The sequence below is a fragment of the Pseudophryne corroboree genome, chromosome 4 (assembly GCF_028390025.1).
Source record: "Pseudophryne corroboree isolate aPseCor3 chromosome 4, aPseCor3.hap2, whole genome shotgun sequence".
NCBI classification, from domain to species: Eukaryota; Metazoa; Chordata; class Amphibia; order Anura; family Myobatrachidae; genus Pseudophryne; species Pseudophryne corroboree.
The window spans coordinates 124,329,577-124,350,295 of NC_086447.1; the positions used below are offsets into that span (position 1 = coordinate 124,329,577).

Here is a 20,719-nt window from a genome sequence, read left to right on the forward strand (position 1 = left end):
AGTGTCTTTCTTCTACACGTAGATCTTACTAACTTTAGAGCTCATTTACATTTGGATCATAGTTGCCTACCATCCCTCATTTTGCAGGAGACTCCCTGAAATAGTAGCAATCTCCCTGACTCCCTGAATAGACCAGCAATCTCCCTGATTGCACCTTATTTATTTATTACCAGTTATTTATATAGCGCACACATATTACGCAGTGCTTTACAGAGAATATTTGGCCATTCACATCAGTTCCTGCCCCAGTGGAGCTTACAATCTATATTCCCTATCACATGTACACGCACACACATTCATGCTAGGGTTAATATATTTTTGGATTGTGGAAGGAAACCAGAGTTACCGGAGGAAACTCATGCAAGTACGGGGAGAATATACAAACTCCACACAGTTAGGGCCATGGTGGGAATCAAACCCACGACCTCAGTGCTGTGAGGCAGTAATGCTAATTACCATTACATCATCCGTACCTGACCCCATTATGCAGCTGTTACATTCTTGGGGAAAAAGAGAAATCAGAGATACATACATTTAGATGGACTCATCAGTGCCATTTCACTGCACTGGTTATAAGGCACAATGATCCCTTTGGCTATATGCATTTTCAATAAGGTTTCTTGTGGCCACTTACAGTATATGGAACCTCTTGTAAAACACAATACACAAACAAATCCTGAAAAATATCAGTGTCTTTTCTTCAACAAGTAGTTCTTACTAACTTTGGGGCTCATTTACATTTGGATGTATATTTTTGGGGCACTCTTATTAATTCTTATCTTGGCGTATACATACTGTATATTATCTAGATTGCTTGGGACATGTGATTTTCCAGGTAAGGTTTTTCTGGAAGGCCGTGAATAAAATCTACTAGACTGAAAAGAAAAATTATCCCAGTCTTCACCAAGCTGCAAACATGTCCTTGCTCTCATTATATTCAGTGCTCCTCACAGTGGGGGTAATTCAGACCTGATCGTAGCAGCAAATGTGTTAGCAGTTGGGCAAAACCATGTGCACTGCAGGGGGGGGGGGGGGGGGGGGGGGGGGCAGATATAACATGTGCAGAGTTTGATTTGGGTGGGGTGTGTTCAAACTGAAATCTAAATTGCAGTGTAAAAATAAAGCAGACAGTATTTACTCTGCACACAGACAATATAACCCACCCAAATCTAACTCTCACTGCACATGTCATATTTGCCACACCTACAGTGTGCATGGTTTTGCCCAACTGCTAACAAATTTGCTGCTACGATCAGGTCTGAATTGCCCCTAGTGTCTGTGGGAAGCGACACAGGGGACTGATCATTTTTACATTTAATGTTTATTCTTATAGCGACTGCATACTCTGTAACGCTTTTGGATTGGGTACATTTCTACGTGAAGACCTTGATTACTTTATTGTCTTTCTGGTCTAAACTTTTTAGCTTTGTTTTTTTTCATGGAATCTACTATAGCACGTGTGTCTTCTTGTTGTATAAGTACAATATAAAAATAAATAAATAATACAGGTTGAGTATCCCATATCCAAATATTCCGAAATACGGAATATTCCGAAATACGGACTATTTTGAGTGAGACTGAGATAGTGAAACCTTTGTGTTTTGATGGCTCAGTGTACACAAACTTTGTTTAATACTCAAAGTTATTAAAAATATTGTATTAAATGAACTTCAGACTGTGTGTATAAGGTGTATATGAAACATAAATGAATTCTGTGAATGTACACACACTTTGTTTAATGCACAAAGTTATAAAAAATATTGGCTAAAATGACCTTCAGGCTGTGTGTATAAGGTGTATATGAAACATAAATGCCTTCTGCGCTTAGATTTAGGTCCCATCACCATAATATCTCGTTATGGTATGCAATTATTCCAAAATACAGAAAAATCCGATATCCAAAATTCCTCTGGTCCCAAGCATTTTGGATAAGGGATACTCAACCTGTAATATGCAGAAAACAGCAACAGCAGCAGCCAAATTTCCCTGAACTGCAGTTCTTTTCACTTTCCTGTCCTGCATTAAAGAATTAGCTTTAATCTAGTGGAAAATGTTTAGTGGAATTTGCTACATGAAAGAGAATCTGTCAAACGAGCATTGTGAGCGTATCAAGCCCTCTCTCTGCGTAAGCTTCAGGCTGTTAAAGAAAATGCTAATTTTACCTCCTACAGTATCCATTGTGAGACGGAAGCCAATACACATTGCTTAAGAATGGTGCCTTAAGGAAATGCACCACGTGAACTGCAATCTACAGCTATCGGTCAATCATTACTTAAGAGCCCCATACACTAGAACAATAATGCCTAATTTCAGCCAATTTTGGCCATTCGGGCCGATATATCGGGTGAAATCGGGCATTTTGGAGGTGTTTCCGATCCGATGCGCGTTCCCGTGAGGGTCGGATCGGCTCCCCTAGATTGTTAGTGCTGCACTCATGATATGTCGGTTCCCGCAGGCATGGCTGGGATCGCATATGATATATTGCATGCAAAATGTACCAAATCGTATGGAATCGTATGGAACCACTCCCTGGAAGCTCCCGGGAGAGTTCAAGTGAAATCGCCTCCGACTTCAGCCTCAGACATATCGTTCTAGTGTATGGGGCCCTTTAGTGTGCAATAATCAGGGCAAACAACACTGCGTCCTAAATACGTCATAACGGCAGGAGTGGTACATAGTAATGGTGACCTTTGAGGTGGACATTGGATAAAAAATTTAGGCACAGATTTATCAAGCCTTGAAGAGTGCTAAATAGCACGGTGATAAAGTACCAACCAATCAGCTCCTAACTGCCATGTCACAGGCTGTGTTTGAAAAATGACAGTTAGGAGCTGATTGGTTGGGCTTGATAAATCTTGGCCATAGGACTTTACACCCTAAGAACAAAATAAACATATACTCCAAAAGTAGGGACTCATTTCCAACAAGTAAACAACATTTATTTTAACACATCTGCATTTTAAAAAAAAGTTTAATTCAGGAAAACAGTAACATAGATAACATGATCTTCTTCATCAACTATTTGAGAATGATGTGTTTGGATAATTATAAACAGTTTAAAACTAATTTAATGATGATATATCAAAGATGAGTGTTGGGTCTTGGAAACCTGGGTGTAATATAACCATCTGAATTATATGTAAAAAAATATATAAATGCAGGAAGTGGGAGAAGTTAAATTCAACTGGGATAGGGATTGTTGGTGGAGTTTTATCAAAGCGTGGAGAAAGTGGAGATAGATTAGAGCAGTGGTTCTCAAACTCGGTCCTCAGGACTCCACACGGTTCACGTTTTCCATGTTACCCAGCAGGTGCACTGTTTATCACCAACTGTCACATTTCAAAAATGTACAGGTGACCTGCAAAACATGAACCGTGTGGGGTCCTGAGGACCGAGTTTGAGAACCTGTGGATTACAGTACCAACCAATCAGCTCCTAACTGTCATTTTTCAAACACACGGCTAGATGCGTCATCGCTCCTAACTGCCATTTTAAAGGATGTGTTTGAAAAATGGTGATTAGGAGCTGATTGGCTGGTACCTTTTCACTCTCAATTTTATCACTCTCCTAGCGATGGCGCATCTAGCCCAGCATCTGTAACATGACAGTTAGGAGCTGATTGGCTGGTCCATTATCACCTCCCACTTTATCACTTCTCCAGGCTTAATACATCTGCCCTGCCTGTAACATGGCAGTTAAAGTTGACTGGTTGGCACTTGAGGGTCTATGTGCAATGCCTTGGAGAGAGATAATGTGGACGGAGATAGTGGGGGAGATGAGCCGCTGTAGCACTTCCTGATTCATCTCTTTACTGAGACAAAGCAGAAAGCTACACCGTCCAGACGTATTAACAGCTCGTTTGCTGGACTGGGCGAGTGAAAACTCCCCCCTCCGCGATCGCTGCCAAATCCCACAATGCATCAGCTTAGTGCCGATGCACTATGGGGGTCATTCCGAGTTGATCGCTCGCTACCGATTTTCGCAGTGCAGCGATCAGGTGGAAAAAACGGCATTTCAAATTTTCAATGCGCATGCGCGACGTATGGGTACAAAGCCCTTTGTGGTTGTGCTCAGGTTCTAGCAAAGTTTTTCTTCGCACTGGCGGCCGCTAGAAGATTAACAGGAAGGGGACGTTACTGGGTGTTAACTGACCGTTTTCAAGGAGTGTTTGCAAAAACGCAGGCGTGTCTGAAAAAACGCAGGCGTGGCTGGGCGTTCGCTGGGCGGGTGTATGACGTCAAATCCGGAGACGAATAGGCTGAAGTGATCGCAAGCGCTGAGTAGGTTCAGAGCTATTCAGAAACTGCACAAACTGTTTTTGCAGAGCTCGGCTGCATATGCGTTCGCACTTCTGCTAAGCTAAAATACACCCCCCAGTGGGCGGCGGCATAGCGTTTGCACGGCTGCTAAAACTAGCTAGCGAGCGATCAACTCGGAATGACCCCCTATGTCTTTCCTCCCAGCCGGCTCCACTGGACATGCGCGATATCTCGCTACTATTGCGAGATCTCCCACGCAGCCCTGAGCCAGGAGTTGCTGCAGCCAGGGATAGAGCAATGTGTCGGCAACGACATATGCAGCTGTGGAAATCAATAGCTACAGGTGTTGGAATGGTCAGTGCAATTAACCATTCATACATTGCCCCGCACAATGGCGTGCTAGCTTGTAGATAGCATAACGCCCTTATCATGTAGCACATACATGAAGGAGAAGTGGTATCAGCACACATAACGTGTGCTAATACCGGTTCTCCCCCATACCTACACATCTACCCCAAAGTACCAACCAACCAGCTCCTGTCATTTTTCAAACAATGGGGCAGATGTATTAACCTGGAGAAGGCATAAGGAAGTGATAAACCAGTGATAAATGCAAGGTGATAAACACTCTATCCAATCAGCTCCAATATGTAAATTAACCGTTAGGAGCTGATTGGCTGGTGCGTGTATCACCTTGCATTTATCACTGGTTTATCACTTCCTTATGCCATCTCCAGGTTAATACATTTGCCCCAGAGCCTGTAACATGGCAGTTAGGAGCTGATTGGCTGGTACTTAGAGGTGACAGGGGTCTATTTACTACATCTGCCCCCCCCCCGCAAAGCACATGGTTTTGCCCATTTGCTAACATATTTGCCAATGCGATCAGATCTGAATTACCCCCACTGTTCTTTGTTAATAACTTCAAATGGCAAAAAGCAGTATTGTAATAAGTAAACTGGGGCACATATGGGGGTTTTCGCACAGCGGGCGAGCCAGATCTGAACTGCGCATATGTATGCACCGCAATGCGCAGGCACAACAGACCGCAGCAATGGACATCGGTGCATAGCGACGGGATGGTGCAAATCGCAAAGTGATTGGCAGGAAGTGACCGTTTGTGGGGGCAACTAACCGTTTTACAGGAGTGTCCGGAAAAACACAGGAAGGACCAGGCGTTTTCAGGGAGGGTGCCTGACGTCAGCTCCAGCCCCGATCAGCAGCAAACAATCGCAGCAGCAGAGTAAGTCCTGGGCTGAGCAGAGGCTGCACTAACTGATCTTTGTGCAGCTCTGCTACAAAAGCGATTGCACACCTGCACAGTACTTTACCCCTCCCCCTGTAGGCGGCAACTATCTGATCGCAGGGCTGCAAAGAAAGAACCCTATCAGGTCTGAACTACCCCCATGTGTGTACCTGGAATACATCAATGTCACTGTCACCTTGCATCTGAATTTATTATAATATAGGGTGTCATTATCTGTAATTATTTTCATTAACTATTATTCATATAGAGCCAAAATACACAGCAGTACTTAACAACTGGGAACAGTACTACACATGTCACTGAGCAGCAGCAATTATTGGGGGTCATTCTGAGTTGATCGCTCGCTAGCTATTTTTTGCAGCGCTGCGATCAGATAGTCACCGCCTATGGGGGAGTGTATTTTGCAAGTGTGCGAACGCATGTGCAGCTGAGCGGTACAAAAACAGTTTGTGCTGTTTCTGAGTAGGTCTGAACTTACTCAGCCGCTGCGATCACTTCAGCCCTCTCCCTGAAAACGGTCAGTTGACACCCATAAACGCCTTCTTCCTGTCAATCTTCTTGCGATCGGCTGTGCGAATGGATTCTTCGTTAAATCCATCGCCCAGCACGATCCGCTTTGTACCCATACGACGCGCCTGCGCCTTGCGGTGCATACGCATGCGCAGTTCTGCAGAGATTGCTAGCGAGCGATCAGATCGGAATGACCCCCATAGTACGTACTCTTTTTTTTAGGGAAAATTGCCTATAAGAGAGTATTCGTTATTGTGAGTACTATCTATATATTTATATAGCTATCATATATCATATGTCATATTGGCCCAGATTTATCAAGCCTTGGAGAGTAATAAATTGCTTGGTGATAAAGTACAAGCCAACCAGCTGCTAACTATCATTTTTCAAACACAGCCTGTAACATTGCAGTTAGGAGCTGGTTGGTTATTACTTGGGTAATTCAGAGTTGATCGTAGCAGCAAATCTGTTAGCAGTTGGGCAAAACCGTGTACACTGCAGGTGGGGCAGATGTAACATGTGCAGAGAGAGTTAGATTTGGGCGGGTTATAGTGTTTCTGTGCAGGGTAAATACTGGCTGCTTTATTTTTACACTGCAATTTAGATTTCAGTTTGAACACACCCCACCCAACTCTAACTCTCTCTGCACATGTTACATCTGCCCCTTCCCTGCAGTGCACATGGTTTTGCCCATTATCTAACAAATTTGCTGCTGCGATCACCGTGCTCTCCAAGGCTTGATAAATGGTGGCCATAATGTGATACTGGATGCAATATGTGTTTCTTCTCCATGGTAACCACAGGTGTGTAGCACATTACACAAAAGGTATAAGAATAAAGAGTGTCAGTATGTCAACAAAGACAATAAGAGCCATTAAGTAAATGAGGAATTGTATGATAAGCACTTTACAGTTATTTTGCCAGATTATACAAATTTAAATTGTGTGAATTATATTAAAAGTTACTGAACGGCCACTAAAACAAACTGAAAGACTCTATTATCCATAAGATGAGTGAACATTAGAAAGGATCAGGTTTCTGTGGAAAGCACGATCAATAGAATATAAAAGTAATGCACTTAAGAGAGTAAGTGAAATGTCTCAAATTTCAGCAAAAGCGCACAAGATTTATTGTAAGGGAACGGGCCAATCAGGAAAATACCAGAACTTGTTATCTTAAAAAAGAAATGTTTTACAAAGCCAAAATTTATTCTTTAATTACAATGACAATTTTTTCATTAGACTATATAAATGTTGGTTTTAATGCTGTGTTAATAGTAGTGTTTTTTGACTATACAGATCAGACTAATAATGTACATTTAAAACTGAAATGCGTATGACTGTCCGGTATAAAACATTAGGGCTGCGTTTAACGTGAAATACCAAAAACTATTTAAACAAGTCATTAAAATTGGAAGAAAAATGGGACAACTAAACATCCAAGATTCCCCAATTTCATCAATTTACAATTCAACTTAATCAACTTACAATTCAATTTAAATGACTTCATTTAATATTTATATTTACTGATTATGCCAAAGTATTCTACAAACTGAATATATTAAATCCTCTAGCAATATTGTCAGGAAACAAATTCCCAGCTTCAATGTAGTAAACAAAAGATGCTGTATATTTTTTTTATAATTCTAGAATCTTGGGAATGTATCCATCCCATAGTCCTGATTCTAGAGAGCAAATGTTTTTGAACCCTGGCCATGCAATCTACTGTATGTTTGGAAAATGCATTGTAGAAACTTGATAACGTAGAATCTGGATCCTGCGAATATATTCTAGATCTTGAACACACATTCTATAATCTTTGAAGGGTAATCTAGAAGCTCAGATCCTTGGAATATAATATAGAATGCCGGGAATGTACTCTAGAATTCTAAGCATGCATTCTGCAATCTTGGGACTACTGTATATTCCACAAGTGTGTTCTAGAATCTAGACAAACCTCTGACAAAGATAAACCAACTCTTACCTTCTAGCGACGATAGTTGCTGTTCGGCTTCTAAATACAGCTGGGAAAAGACGGGACGGGGGACCAAGCTGTTTGACCTCAGAGATGCCTCAATGGAATTGTGCAAAACTTCCTCAAAGCGTGTCGTCTTGAGTTGTCCAGCATACGAATTCCCCATCTTCCATAGAAGCAAATAAGAAAAATAAAAAAAAGTTACAATTTCCAAATTGAACAAAAAAGATTCCTAAAGTCTCCTACAGCGTGTATCCGCCCCGGTCTGTAAGCTCACGTGTAACGTTGTTTTTTAACAATTGTCATGCTGGCCGGGCAAGAGGCAAAACCCAAGTGAGCCTGTGTTCTGGGACAGAGCAGTGAGATGAACGATTCAGTGTGCACTGGAACACTGAGAGTCTGCAATGAGGCAGAAGATTCCTCCTCTTTCACTGTGTGATCTGACCCTGATATATTACAGGAAGCAACCTGACAGCAGCTATTTCCAAGTCACCAGCAGTGACCATAGGCTGACACCTTATAAAAGATGTTCCTGAGTCTGTGATCCTTGAGCCTGAGACTCCCCATGGTTTACAAGCTGTACAAGAACATCACAGTCAGAACTGTATGTCAGACAATGCTGTTCCTACTTCCTAAAGAGATAGCGGTACAAAGTGCGCAAGCAGACAGGATGATGCTCACACATTAACCACTGACGGCAGCATCACTGGAACAGAGGGAATCCAGTACAATCACAGGGTGTCGTAAATTACTGAGAATAACAAGAACTCTATTTATGCTAAGTTACAGTACTGTACAGGACTGATGCAAGATGTCTCTGGTTTTCTCATGGATAGATCTTTATTAATACACTAAGAGCTAAGGTTCACTTTGTCTGAAGTTTGGGTACCAAATTTATTGTGTGCATTCCCTGTAAACGGTTATTTTACAACAGCTAAAAATGCTTAACATTTACTTATACAGAACCAGCATACTCTGCAGAGCTCTACCATTGGGAAGAAACACACTATTAAAATTAGACTGGGTATTAACAGATGGACAAAGGTGTAAGAGGGCTTGCAATCTAGCTAGCAGAGGTTCCCAAAGAGGCACCCTAACGGTCCAGGATGACTAAGCTCAAGCACAAGTGACTTAATTAGTACCTTAATCAATTTGATGTAACCATCTGTGCTTAGCCATTATTTATTTATTACCAGATATTTAGATAGCACACATATTCCGTGGCGCTTTACAGAGAATATTTGGCCATTCACATCAGTCCCTGCCCCGGTGGAGCTTACAATCTATATTCCCTACCACATGTACCACACATCCATACTAGGGTTAATTTTGTTGGGAGCTAATTAACCTACCAGTATATTTTGGGATTGTGGGAGGAAACCGGAGCACCAGTGGAAACCCACGCAAGCACAGGGAGAATATATAAACTCCACACAGTTAGGGCCATGGTGGGAATCGAGGCCATGACCTCAGTGCTGTGAGGCAGTAATGCTAACCATTACACCATCCGTGCTTAGCCATGGATATCCTTAAAACCCAGACTATTAGGGTGCCTTGAGGACCGATTTTTGGAACCTCTGCTCTATAGGAAAATGTAACTAACAAACACATACAGTATAAAACCTGTTGCTAAATTATAAGGTGCTGCAAAGTGAAGATACAGCATACAGAGGGAGAGGTCCAGGTGAGGCAACGGTGGGGCATAATGTCACGATATTGCGGGAATAATGTCACCAAGCCCCCGTTCCATCAACCTTACTTCAGTGCCCTGGTGATACCAGGAGATTCGGGATTCTCGCCTCTATGATTCTCATTCAGTGGAAAGCTGTGGTGCTGGCAGGGGTCCCTGTTCCTTGGTGGTCATGTATAGGTGCATCTAGAACTGGCACAGCACCAAGCTCTGACACATAGCCACTGCAATTTAGCAGTATGACGCAGGGACGTGCAGTCAGGGGAGGCAGTGCCTCCCCTGTCATTAATGGTTAAAATAATACAAAGAAGATACTTATGACACATATTCTGTGTCATAAGTATCTCCTTTATATTATCCTAATCATTTTCACTTCTAGAATGGGTTTGGGAGGTATCGACAGTGCTACCTCCCGTTGTTAATGGGAACGGGGAGCAGGCAGGGGCGGGGGCTGGCCAAGCCTTGGGCTGTAAAAGCCCATTGAAAATACAATAGAAAGCGGAACCTACTAAAGTTCCACTTTCATACAGGGACGTGCTTTCAACCCATGAAAGCACGCTCCTGCCAGTGATGCCAGATGTGATTGGCCAGAGGATCCGTCACTGAATTCGCTGCCATCACTAACTGGGTGCGGTCAAATGCGGCGGAGATGCGGGCTGTGCGGGCGTCAGCAGGCATGGATCCGAGATCCCTGCCTGCCATTCTGCCACAGCGTCATTTTTTTAAAATTAAAGATGGCCGCCGCAAGCAAAACACACGGCTCGCCGCGTCATTGCCCCGCCCCCTCAGGCAGACTTATATAAGTCAGCGCGAGGCAGCGGCTGTCAGTCCGATGGCGGAGGAGGAGCAGTGAAGAGCTCCTGAAGATAGAAGACGCAGTGGAAGTCCAGGATGGGCGGCGGCCATGCAAAAGAGCTTAAAGGGCGCCGCCCACCAGGTGAAGACGCCGGAAGCCCTGGGCAGGCGGCGGCTATGCAAAAGAGCTTATAGGCCGCCGCCTCCCAGGTGAAGATGCCGGAGTAAGACGACGGAAGCCCTGGCCAGGCGGCGGCTACGCAAAAGAGCTTAAAGGCCACCGCCTCCCAGGTGAAGACTCTGAATAATAAATTTTATTTTAAAACTGTCTTGTATTTATTTTAATATTTTCTTTACAGGAGGACTACAGGTGCCAGCGGGCCCCTTAATGTCCGGGCATGCTGGCACTTGTGGTTCTCCAAGTGTCAGCATGCTGGGGCAGGCTCGCTGGGACCTGTAGGCCGCCTGTAAAGAACAATATTACTATTCTTTACAGGTGGACTACAGGTGCCAGCGGGCCCCTTAATGTCCGGGCATGCTGGCACTTGTGCATGCTGGGGCAGGCTTGCTGGGAACTGTAGGCCGCTCCCACTGCCTGTCCGCCAGCGCGTGGTGAGCCAGCTCAGGACTTTCCCCCCGCACTGGCTGGTCAGTTGTGACCTCAGAGGCAGAATGGATGCGTGCAGACAGGGGAGTTAAATAGAACTGCCCCTGAACGATATGGAACAGTGACGAGACCAGCATGAGGAGATCAGCTGTAAGGCAGCGGCAGCTCCCTCCCACTCCACTGCGCTCTGTCAGACTCCGCCTCGCCTCAGGCACCATGCCTGAGGCGAGGTGGAGTCTGACGGAGTGCAGTGGAGTGGGAGGGAGCTGCCTGAAGGTGTCGGGAGAGGCAGCGCTGCGGCACGTACAGCGCTATAAGTGACGTTTTTATCAGGCGCTGGGGTTCTAATTAAGAGTAGGACTGGGCCAGTAATCCTTCACTGCGTCTGGTGCCCAGCCCCAGGGAGGAGTCAGATCAAAGGTATGTGAACAAAGCTCTCCCTCCTCTACCCACCCACCCCTTCTTCTCATCTTCCTCTCCCATTCACTGCCATCCCCCCTGGATAGTAATGTGTAAAAAGGGGACGCTGTCTGCCGTAATGTGTAAAATAGGGGACGCTGTCTGCCGTAATGTGTAATAAGGGGGACGCTGTCTGCCGTAATGTGTAAAAAAGGGGACGCTGTCTGTCGTAATGTGTAAAAAAGGGGACGCTGTCTGCCGTAATGTGTAAAAAAGGGGACGCTGTCTGTCATAATGTGTAAAAAAGGGGACGCTGTCTGCCGTAATGTGTAAAAAGGGGATGCTGTCTGCCATAATGTGTAAAAAGGGGACGCTGTCTGCCGTAATGTGTAAAAAGAGGGACTCTGTCTGCCGTAATGTGAAAAAGGGGCTCTACCTGGTGTAGTGGCGCTACTGTGCGGTGTAATTTGAATAATGGAGACTACTGTGCACCATTGTATGAATTGGTATTATTTTGTGGCCACACCCCTTTCCCGTGAAGCCACACCCATATAATTTTTGCGCGCGCCTACGGCGCGCACTGCCGCCGGTTTACGTTAGGGGGGGCGCCAATGCCATTTCATGCACACTGCGCTGAAATGTCTACTTACGGCACTGGTAGGCAGGAACACCACACTTCAGCACCGCACCACACTTCGTGAAGAAAGTGAAAGTAAACTACAGCTCTCAGCAACCCTTGCTGCCAGGAACTCCCGACAGCAAGGGCTGCTGGGAACTGTAATTTACTTTCACATTCTTCACTATTGCATTGTGGTGCCAAACACCGGTGCCTGTTACTGCCTACTGTGAGATCCTCCAGCTCAGGCGATGCCACTACTAAGTGATTCCACCCATTGGTTGGGAATGACACTGCCGGATGGCGCCCCCTCCTCTGTTGGCGCCCCTGGCGAGTGCCATCCTGGCCAATGGGTAGATACGCCCATTCCTCCTGTTTTCAAATGAGTCCAGGAAATGCATTGCCTCCTAGGAGTCACAGCAGGCAAAGTGCCACCCATAAGGGGAGAGGTTTATTAAACTTTCAAAAGATGACAAGTGGAAGTGCTACCTATAGCAACCAGTCACATTCTAGCTACAGTATCATCTTATAGAATGCACTAGATAATTGTTAGCTAGAATCAGTGGCGGATTTAGCGGGGGGCGATTAGGGCGAACGCCCCCCCTACACATACCGGCACCGGGATGGAGGCCGGGTCCCGCCGCGGTGTTGGGAACGAGGTGGAGAGCGGTGCAGCGCGGCGGGGGAAGGGCATACGTGCCTACCTGACCCTCTCCATGAGGGAGAAAATGCTCTGTTCCTGGACTTTCCTGGTAATGTATGATTGCCATCACCTGTGGTGAAACACCTTTCTTATCAATTAACTAGCTCACCACAGGTGATGGCAATCATACATTACCAGAAAAAGTCCAGGAACAGAGCATTTTCTCCCTCATGGAGAGGGTCAGGTAGGCAAGTATGGGGAAGGGGAGAGAGAGAGAGAGCGTCCTCACGCGCATACAGCGGCTGAGCGGCCTCTGTTCTGACCACGCCCCTCCTTCCTGTACGCGCGTCAGGACGCTCTCTCTCTCTCCCCGTCCCCCGCCGCGCTGCCCGCTCTCCACCTCGTTCCCAATGCCGCGGCGGCACCCGGCCTCCATCCGACTCCTCATGCTGCTGGCTGCAGCAGGTGTCACTGTCTGCCAGCCATGTCTCCTACCCTCCAAACTTTAAGTAAGTGTGTGTGTGTGCCCCCTCTGTGTTCCATGTCTCCCCCCTCCGCTCCTAGCTAAAGTGCCTGTGTTCCATGCCTCCCCCCTCTTCTCCTAACTAAAGTGTATGTGTCCCTGCATTATTTTGGCTCATTCAGTGTACTGTAATGTGAATTTCGGCTCATACATTGTGCTATAATGTGAATTTTGGCTCATTCTGCGTGCTATAATGTGAATTTCGGCTCATTCAGTGTGCTATAATGTGCATTTCGGCTCATTCTGCGTGCTATGATGTGCATTTCGGCTCATTCTGCGTGCTATGATGTGCATTTCGGCTCATTCAGTGTGCTATGATGTGCATTTCGGCTCATTCTGCGTGCTATAATGTGAATTTCGGCTCATTCAGTGTGCTATAACGTGAATTTTGGCTCATTCTGCGTGCTATAACGTGAATTTCGGCTCATTCAGTGTGCTATAACGTGAATTTTGGCTCATTCTGCGTGCTATAACGTGAATTTTGGCTCATTCAGTGTGCTATAATGTGCATTTCGGCTCATTCTGCGTGCTATGATGTGCATTTCGGCTCATTCTGCGTGCTATGATGTGCATTTCGGCTCATTCAGTGTGCTATGATGTGCATTTCGGCTCATTCTGCGTGCTATAATGTGAATTTCGGCTCATTCAGTGTGCTATAACGTGAATTTTGGCTCATTCTGCGTGCTATAATGTGAATTTCGGCTCATTCAGTGTGCTATAACGTGAATTTTGGCTCATTCTGTGTGCTATAATGTGAATTTCGGCTCATTCAGTGTGCTATAACGTGAATTTTGGCTCATTCTGCGTGCTATAACGTGAATTTTGGCTCATTCAGTGTGCTATAATGTGCATTTCGGCTCATTCTGCGTGCTATGATGTGCATTTCGGCTCATTCTGCGTGCTATGATGTGCATTTCGGCTCATTCAGTGTGCTATGATGTGCATTTCGGCTCATTCAGCGTGCTATGATGTGAATTTCGGCTCATTCAGTGTGCTATAACGTGAATTTTGGCTCATTCTGCGTGCTATAACATGAATTTTGGCTCATTCAGTGTGCTATAATGTGCATTTCAGCTCATTCTGCGTGCTATGATGTGCATTTCGGCTCATTCTGCGTGCTATGATGTGCATTTCGGCTCATTCAGTGTGCTATGATGTGCATTTCGGCTCATTCTGTGTGCTATAATGTGAATTTCGGCTCATTCAGTGTGCTATAACGTGAATTTTGGCTCATTCTGCGTGCTATAATGTGAATTTCGGCTCATTCAGTGTGCTATAACGTGAATTTTGGCTCATTCTGCGTGCTATAATGTGAATTTCGGCTCATTCAGTGTGCTATAACGTGAATTTTGTCTCATTCTGCGTGCTATAACGTGAATTTTGGCTCATTCAGTGTGCTATAATGTGCATTTCGGCTCATTCTGCGTGCTATAACGTGAATTTTGGCTCATTCTGCGTGCTATAATGTGAATTTTGGCTCATTCTGCATGCTATAACGTGAATTTTGGCTCATTCTGCGTGCTATAATGTGAATTTTGGATCATACTGTGTGCTACAATGTGAATTTCGGCTCATTCAGTGTGCTATAATGTGAATTTTGGATCATACTGTGTGCTACAATGTGAATTTCAGCTCATACAGTGTGCTATAATGTGAATGTCGGCTCATTCAGTGTGCTATAATGTGAATTTCGGCTCATTCTGTGTGCTGTAGAAACAGAATTTGTCGGCAGATAAGAACCACTTGGCCCATTTAGTCTGCCCCCTTTTTTTTTTTTTTTTTACATTATTTTTTATCTCTAACCTTATCTGATCCTTATTTCTTTGTAAGAATATCCTTATGTCTATCCCATGCATGTTTAAATTGCCCTACTGTCTTATCCTCTACCACCCCTGATGGAAGGAATGGCGATTCGCCAGTCTGTATCACCAGTGCGCAGGGTTCTCTCCACTAACTGGCAACATTTTATTAGTAATGGCAACAATAGGAAATTTAGAAGCGAACGGGAAGGGCATTACTAAGTGGGAATGGCTATGATTAGGGGGAGGAGTTATAATTCTTAAACCGCCCCCCCTAAAAGTTAAGTCTAGATCCGCCACTGGCTAGAATTGGATTGTTATGGGCAATTCAGTGATCGACAGATAAGTGCAAACTCTGTAATCTGTTAGTCATTTATTCAATCCAGCATTGAGAGTCAAAACTCAACCTGTAATCTTGCAGTCCTGATCCAAAGTAAGAAAGAACCTGCCACGGAAAGCAGCAATACACCACACTCAGAACCAAGTGGTTCCAATTGCCAGTGAAGGAGCAGCGACAAGTCTCCGACAAGTAGTGTGCAGTGGCACTCAATGCCACGGAGTGTCCGGTGGTTTAATACCACCAGTAGAAGTGGTCAGTAACAGCTGGATAATGACTGTGACCAAGGATAAACTGTCCATAAAAGACAAGGTGGCAGAGTAACGCTGGGTACACATACTGTACCAATACGCTTATGGGACATGAAATTTGCTGAATCTTATAAAACAATTGTTCCCTTTCAGGATATAAATGCAGGGGAATAAATTGTAGGACTCTATCCCCACCATCTCAGCAGCCGGTCTCAGGGGGTAATTCCAAGTTGATCGCAGCAGGATTTTTGTTAGCAATTGGGCAAAACCATGGCCCTCATTCCGAGTTGTTCGCTCGCTAGCTGCTTTTAGCAGCATTGCACACGCTAAGCCGCCGCCTACTGGGAGTGAATCTTAGCTTAGCAGAATTGCGAACGAAAGATTTGCAAAATTGCGAATAGAAATTTCTTAGCAGTTTCTGAGTAGCTCGGGACTTACTCTGCCACTGCGATCAGTTCAGTCAGTTTCGTTCCTGGTTTGACGTCACAAACACACCCAGCGTTCGCCCAGACACTCCCCCGTTTCTCCAGCCACTCCCGCGTTTTTCCCAGAAGCGGCAGCGTTTTTTCACACACACCCATAAAACGGCCAGTTTCCGCCCAGAAACACCCAATTCCTGTCAATCACACTCCGATCACCAGAACGAAGAAAAATCCTCGTAATGCCGTGAGTAAAATACCTAACTTTTGAGTAAAATAACTAAGCGCATGCGCTCTGCGAACATTGCGCATGCACAGTAAGCGACTAATCGCAATATAGAGAAATTCGGCAACGAGCGAACAACTCGGAATGAGGGCCCATGTGCACTGTAGGGGAGGCAGATATAACATGTGCAGAGAGAGTTAGATTGGGGTGGGGTGTGTTCAATCTGCAATCTAATTTGCAGTGTAAAAATAAAGCAGCCAGTATTTACCCTGCACAGAAATAAAATAACCCACCCAAATCTAATAGGCCCTACACACATGCCGATTTGTTTGAAAGATATGAACGATCTCGTTCATAAATGAACGAGAACTCGTTCATATCTTTCAGTGTGGAGGCTGCAGCGATGAACGATGCGCGGCCCCGCGCTCGTTCATCGCTGGTCCCCCGTCGGCTGTGCATGCAGGCCAATATGGATGATCTCGTCCATATTTGCCTGCACTTCAATGGAGCCGCGTGACGGGGGGAGTGAAGAAACTTCCCTCCCCCCGTCACTGCCCCCCCGCCGCCGGGTCGCTCGTCGGCCGTATCCGCCGTCGGGCAGCACGTGTTCATCCCGGAAAACTGTTCAGTTTAAACGGGAGCCGGATCGCGCGACCAGGCTTTCCGTTTACACTCTATATGCGGGCGCGCCGGGCGGCGCTTGGAGATCATGTGATCTCCAAGCGCCGCCCCCGTCGCGTCACCGGCAACGTCACCAACCCGGCAATATGCCGGCTTGGTGACACCGGTCTAAAAGGGGGCTGACGCGGGTCGCAGCCGGGTAGCACTCGTGTCAGTGCTCCCGGCTGTGACCCGCTATATTGGTTTAAAAGCGATATAAGTAGTAGCCTGGTGATTTACATGGTGGTGATGCCTTGTGCTACCATTTTGCTATAGTAAATTGGATGCCTCTTGTCAACACAATGTCGACAACTGAAATGTTGACAAGTGAAATCTCAACATTCTCAGAATACTGATGGTTAAGCGCTGCCGGGAGGGTAAAGGTGAGGCTGCGTTTCCAAGGAGAAGAAGCCCTGGGGGGGCCATCTTAACGTATAGCCACACCCAGGGCCCCACGGTTTTAGGGGCCTTTGAGCAGGAGCGTGATGATGCCTCTGAAGCTTCTTTTGGGAGGCAGGTAGAGGATGATGTCCAGCACTCTGATTGTGAATTACACACAGTCAGAGCGGTCAGGCAGCGTTCTCTACATGCCTCCCAGCCTGCAGCCAGACAGTGAATGGCTGCAGCATGCTGATTGGTGGATAGCTGGAGCTATCCACCAATCAGAGTGCTGACAGCCATTCACTGTATGGAAGCATGCGGAGGGAGAGAAGGCGCATGAAAGCAGAAGTGGTAAGTTATCATTTTTTCTTTTAAAATGTATTTCTGTGACTGGCCATGTAGGGGTCCCCAGTGCATCACTTTGCCCAGGGCCTACAACTGTTAAGACGGCCCTACCTGGAAGTGTTTGTGACAACTGAGTGTCTGGGGCCTGATTCACACAGATCCCTGCAGCTGCACCGTCCCCATTTTTCCTTTCCACCATCGCAATTGTCATCACTAGTATGGGCAATTATACCAACCTCAAGTGTAAATATCATTCTTTTCATCACATTTTCCATAATCTGTGGAAACGTATACCCTCGCTGGCTCACTTTATGATAGCTGAGCTTAGGGTAAGGTTCTCTCCGCTGCGCTCACCACAGGTTACTATTTCCAGTCATAATGGATAGTAAATCAAGCAAAGGTTGGGAAAATATGTAAAAATAAACTTGCGTTGATCATTGGTGTGTCGACCATTGTCATGGTGACCTTTTGACCCTGTCGACCTTTTTGTACCTGTTGACCTTAAGCACTGTTGACCTTTTATACCTGTCAACCTAATGCATGTCGACCATATGATGTTGAGCTATTGAATGTCGACGAGACACCGTCGACCTATCATGCAAATACCCTCACAAACTTGAACATATCATGAAATGCGTCGGAAGCAGGTGCACCAGCGTTACAGCAAGTTATCATCAGCAGTACGTGTTTGCAGCTTCCCTGTATCAGGTGTAAGAGATACACCGGCGTGTATGCGCACGTCTGCAGCGATGCGTAAGCCATATTTGTGTACACGTGCCTTCACTATACTCAGCATGTATTAGTGGGCCCCTTCTTTACTACGTCCCGCTTTTCCAGACACAGACGGCATTAGTGGCAGACCTGTGCAAGTGTCTGTGATGTGCGCAGCTGCCGCATATGGCGGGGTACCGAATTGTCCCCATACAGCGTGTATTGTGTTAGCACTGAATAAAACCACCAGTGATTTATTTGTGAAAACGTGCAATGTTCACACTTTTTTTGGTTCATGTGTTTATGGCTTTTACTGAAAAGCCTTCTTGAAGGAAGACAGAAGTAGAACATCTAGTACACATTATATACAATCTATATATATTATATTGGTGCAAGACATTGCACCTTACATGAAGGCAGTTAGTGCACCTTACATGTCAGTTAGTGCACCTTACATGAAGGCAGTTAGTGCACCTTACATGAAGGCAGTTAGTGCACCTTACATGTCAGTAGTGCACCTTACATGAAGGCAGTTAGTGCACCTTACATGAAGGCAGTTAGTGCACCTTACATGTCAGTTAGTGCACCTTACATGAAGGCAGTTAGTGCACCTTACATGTCAGTTAGTGCAGCTTACATAAAGGCAGTTAGTGCAGCTTACATGAAGTCAGGTAGTGCACCTTACATGGCAGTTAGTACACCTTACATGAAGGCAGTAAGTGCACCTTACATGACAGTTAGTGCAGCTTACATGAAGGCAGTTAGTGCACCTTACATGTCAGTTAGTGCACCTTACATGAAGGCAGTTAGTGCAGCTTACATGAAGCAGTTAATGCACCTTACATGTCAGTTAGTGCACCTTACATGAAGGCAGTTAGTGCACCTTACATATCAGTTAGTGCAGCTTACATGAAGCAGTTAATGCACCTTACATGGAAGTTAGTGCACCTTACATGAAGGCAGTTAGTGCACCTTACATGTCAGTTAGTGCAGCTTACATTAAGTCAGTTAGTGCACCTTACATGTCAGTTAGTGCACCTTATATGTCAGTTAGTGCACCTTACATGAAGGCAGTTAGTGCACCGTACATGAAGGCAGTTAGTGCACCTTACATGAAGCAGTTAGTGCACCTTACATGAAGGCAGTTAGTGCAGCTTACATGAAGGCAGTTAGTGCACCTTACATGTCAGTTAGTGCACCTTACATGAAGGCAGTTAGTGCAGCTTACATGAAGGCAGTTAGTGCACCTTAGATGAAGGCAGTTAGTGCAGCTTACATGAAGGCAGTTAATGCACCTTGCATGTCAGTTAGTGCACCTTACATGAAGGCAGTTAGTGCAGCTTACATGAAGCAGTTAATGCACCTTGCATGTCAGTTAGTGCAGCTTACATGAAGGCAGTTAGTGCATGTAATTAAACTGTGCTCTCCTTCTGTCTGTTAACTATGTAAAACTAAGTATAAAAGCTAAATACTACTCAGTGTAAAATAAGATGAAGTGTGCTAATGAATGGACAGTCACTCACATCTTATTCAGGTGATGTGATACGCAGTATAATGCCCACCAGTGCCAGACACTTGTTTCACTATTTATAACATCTTTATTACAATAATTCAAATTATACAAAATTAGTCAAACATGTGTGTCTCAACCATTGTCATGTCGACCGTTTGACCATGTCGACCTAATGCATGTGGACCATATGGGGCAACCTAATGACTGTCTACTTAGACACTGTACCTCTTCTATACCACATCCATGTGTGAGGAAAATTAGCTACTTTTACATGACCATTTATTCAGAATATTTTACCCCCACTTTGCCAATAACAGTGCATCAGGCACCAGAAATGTTCAAAGCCGGTACCCGAATGGCATTAGGGAGAGGCTGTCAGCCCTAGACACACAGGAGACACAGACTAAAGTATATATATATCAGTCAATCATAATCTAGTCACACATGTTGGCCAGTTCGCGTAATATGTCACACGTCAGGACATAATACAACGGTTGTGGCAACGCCTTATCACACATCGTAAGACGGTTGTATTACATTAATAGTGCATTATTCCGCATGTCTCCAGTCCTGTATTGTGGAGAATGAATGAGATGCACGCAGGAAGATGGTTGTGTTACATTAATAGTGCATTATTCCGCATGTCTCCAGTCCTGTATTGTGGAGAATGAATGAGATGCACGCAGGAAGATGGTTGTGTTACATTAATAGTGCATTATTCCGCATGTCTCCAGTCCTGTATTGTGGAGAATGAATGAGATGCACGCAGGAAGATGGTTGTGTTACATTAATAG

The 20,719-nt window shown here is 45.1% G+C and overlaps 1 protein-coding gene across 2 annotated transcripts in view; it reads right to left on the reverse strand.

Annotated features, from left to right (window-relative positions):
* Window positions 1-20,719, reverse strand: part of GREB1 (growth regulating estrogen receptor binding 1) — a 275,504-nt gene that overhangs the window by 191,038 nt on the left and 63,747 nt on the right. For both annotated transcript variants that reach the window (XM_063915401.1, XM_063915399.1), the window contains exon 2: window positions 8,020-8,176. In XM_063915401.1, the coding sequence (XP_063771471.1) occupies window positions 8,020-8,176 (157 nt within the window). The remainder of the gene's footprint in view (window positions 1-8,019; window positions 8,177-20,719) is intronic.